Source organism: Trachemys scripta, chromosome 5 (genome assembly GCF_013100865.1).
Source record: "Trachemys scripta elegans isolate TJP31775 chromosome 5, CAS_Tse_1.0, whole genome shotgun sequence".
Taxonomy (NCBI): domain Eukaryota; kingdom Metazoa; phylum Chordata; order Testudines; family Emydidae; genus Trachemys; species Trachemys scripta.
The window spans coordinates 127070141-127073858 of NC_048302.1; the positions used below are offsets into that span (position 1 = coordinate 127070141).

The 3718-nt window shown below is 46.6% G+C and overlaps 1 gene segment (V, D, J or C); it reads right to left on the reverse strand.

The window, feature by feature from the left end:
• Window positions 1-1207: 1207 nt before the first annotated feature.
• On the reverse strand, window positions 1208-2021 carry LOC117878248. The segment is given in 2 exon segments: window positions 1208-1527; window positions 1904-2021. Coding segments are annotated over 2 exon segments (369 nt in total).
• Window positions 2022-3718: the final 1697 nt, after the last annotated feature.

Below are 3718 nucleotides of genomic sequence, written 5' to 3' on the forward strand. Positions count from 1 at the left end.
CCCTATGGACCCTGGGCAGCTCCCTCACTATGGACTGAAATGCCACTTGTCAGGTTGACTGGGAATAAATGTTCTCGGTTCATAATTCTTGCTTAGGTCCCAGTTAGTATCACTGTTACACCTGAGATCTCCTGACAATGATACAGTGTATTCTCTGTGTGTGCGGAGTGGAGGAGGAGTGTGTGTGGCTGTGCGCAGGTCAGTTAAAGCACTCAGTAAACGGGTGAACCCTGAATAGATGGATTAAGGCTTGAAGTCAGTAGGAATCTTCCCATTGACTTGAGTGGGTTTTTGTATCAGGTCCTCAGTGCTAATCCCTGTGTCTCCTTATTTACACCTAGGGGTCAGCAAAAGTGCAGCTAGACAGCGTGGTGAATGTGGTCTGTTCCTGTGCTCTGCCTCCTCCCAGCTGCAGGGGATGGAGAGGCACAGGCCAGGGCGGGGATGCCAGGGCTCTGAAGGCTGCATGCAGCTCCTGACACAGCCTGTCAGTGGCTGGGTCCACACTACCCTCCTGAATCGGCGGGTAGAAATCGACCTCTCGGGGATCGATCCCTGAATCAACGCTCTCACTCCACCAGCGGAGCTGGGAGTAAGCGCCGTCGACAGGAAGCCGCAGAGGTAGATTTTGCCGCCGTCCTCACAGCGGGGTAAGTCAGCTGCGATACGACGAATTCAGCTACGCTATTCACGTAGCTGAATTTGCGTATCTTAAATCGACTCCCCCCTGTAGTGTAGATGTAGCCAGTGTCATGCCATGTCTCCAGTACATGGGTGGCTAGGGAGCACCCTGAGTTGTTCCTTTGCTGCAGCCTTCCCAGGCTCCTAGAGCTCAGGCTCTCACTTCTTCCCCCCACCTGGTGGCACTTCAAGACACTCCTGGGCTGACCAGGTCTGCTTGAACTCTGAAATGCTCACCGTGTTTATAGGGCAATAAGTGAAAGTCATTGTTTGGGTTTTGGGAACTGAATCATTTACCCTGGGGAAAAACAGTTCAGGTGAGAGCCCGAGGGATTTACTTTCCAAATATGTGTTTATTCCTCTCTGTGCTGCAGGCTGGGGAGCAGTGGCAGAACTGCAGTGTCTGTAACTCCTGCCCTCCCCACCCCCGCATCAAGTGTGGTAGGTGCACAGATAAAGTGACCATTTAGGAAGCAGCTGTGACACTGAACTGAACCGCACAGGCAGGTTTTTGTACTGGTCTGTATCACTGTGTGAGAGGGGTACTGTGCTGCTGCTGACAGTAATAATCTCCATCATCATCAGCTTCAACCCTGCTGATTGTGAGAGTGAAATCGGTCCCAGACCCACTGCCACTGAACCGGTCTGGGATCCCAGAGGCGCGGGTTGAAGCAAGATAGATAAGGAGCTTAGGAGCTTGTCCCATTTTCTGCTGGTACCAGGCTAAGTACTCGTTGCCTTGGTAAGTAAGGCTGGAACTGGCTTTGCAGTTGATGGTGACTCTCTCTCCTGGAGACACTGCCAGCGATTCTGGAGTCTGAGTCACCACAATGTCCCCGCTAGAGTCTGAATTAACAAACAGAATATAAATGAATATGTACATGTGTAGTCTCTCTCTCTAGTCTATACGTATAGCATATATATACATATAGTTAATCAAAATACAATATTATAAATATTCCAGTGATAAATCATCTTTGAGAATGATGCTAACATTGTTTGAGCTCAGTTTTTTTTCATTCCAAGCTGTTTTCAATTGCTTGTATTTTTCTCAGACCTCTTTTCCCTTTTAGGTGCAATTAGGAGCCATCGTTACAGAAGTTACTGTCATGAACTGAGGAATGATTATATATCAATATACAACATTTCTTGGTCTTACATTTTTTTGATAGATAATTGGGGCTTAAATGATCCCGACCCTCCTCCTTTATTTGATTCTTACCCTGGATCCAGAGCACTAGCAGCCAGATGAGCTGAGCCTGGGAGATCATCTTGCTACGTCTGAGCGGCCCAGTGCTGATCAACAAATGGTAACAGTGACATGGAACATTTATAATGGCTCAGAGCTGCAGGACCATGTCACCTGAGTGTGAAATATGCAAATTTAGTTCAGAGATGAAAATTCCCAGCAGAAAAAGGGAAGTAAAATGAGCCCTGGGTTAAATAGGGAAGTACAAACTGCTGGGCCCTGGGAAGCATCCTGAGTTTTCATTGAAGTGCTAGTTTTGTTGATAGTGATGGTGGTATCCAGATGTCTCCATCTGTCTCAGGACCCAATTGTGCTGGGTGCTGAACAACCCCATATTAAGTGACAGTCCCTCTCTCTCACTGTGTGTTGAAATGGCATTTGTCAGGGTGGAATGGGAATAAATATTCTCAGCTCTTCAGTATTGCTTGGCTGTTGGTTTACATTTAATGGCCTCAGAACCATTGTTATGCTAGGAATCGCCTCACAAAGGCACAAACAGACCTGGATTTTCATTTCTGGAAATTTAAAGTTAGACTCATAATTCTCTACTTCAGTACCTAGAATTCCTGGCCTCATTTTAGGGTGACCAGACAGCAAATGTGAAAAATCAGGACAGGGGTGGGAGGTAATAGGAGCCTATATAAGAAAAAGATCCCAAAAACGGGACTGTCCCTATAAAATCGGGCCATCTGGTCACCCTACCTCATTTTCAAAAACACGGAATCTCCCATTGGGAAGGCAGTTGAATGCGGCCATCTGGTGTAAACTGTGTGGAAGTGTCGCTTCTTGTTTAAAGAGGTTATGTATGTGCGTACACTAAACAGAGCGGAAAGAAGTTGCAGTATAACTAATCAGCACAGGATGCAGCTCTTTCCTAGAGGAACAGAGCAAAGAGGTTTTTGCACTGGGGTGTATCATTGTCTGGCAGGTGTGAGCATATTGCTAGCAATAATCTCCAATATCGGCTTCAATTGACTGGTGTGAGTGAAGTCATTCCCTGACCTACTGCCAATGAACTAGTCTCAGACTGCAGAGGGACAGGAGAAAGTGCTGAAGATAAGGTGCTTAGGAGATTGTCCATGTCTGTGTTGGTACCCGGCCATAGAGCGATAAGCACTGGAACTAGCTTTGTTGTTGATAATGACCCTCTCTCCTGGAGACACTGACACGAATTCTGGAGTCTCAGTCATCACAACCTGTCCCCTGGAGTCTGGCTTGGGGTTACAATAAAAATAAATAAGCAGGATAACATTGATGAAGAACAATACATTTTAGTGAACAGAAGGACAATCCTCCTACAGGTGACTTGAAATATACAGTTAATCCCCTCAGTTGCAGTCATGTCTCTGTATTTTGTGAATGGGATTAAGCACTATTAAGCACAGTTTGATATAGGAAGTACTCGTTAAACCAATCTCTCTCCTGTTGCTGTTCTTACCCTGAATCCAGAACACTAGGAGCTGGAGAAGCAGTGGCTGAGGCCAGGTCTACAGGAGTGTTTTTCTGTTTTGGCTGTACTGGGAAAGTGTTCCCAGTGTGGACGAGGCTTTTATCAGCACAACCACACTTTAGCCAGTATAGCTTATTCCAGCCCCCACAGTAAATCAAGCTTCACCAATAACAATGCAGGTTTACTGGTATAAATTGCATCAACAGTGGAGGCTTTTGCCAGCACAGTTATGTCGGGCACAAGTCACACCCAGGACTGACACAGGTGTGCCAGCAGCAGTTTATAGTGTATACCTGGCCTGGGAGGTCATCTTGATACGTCTAGAGTGACAGAGCCTG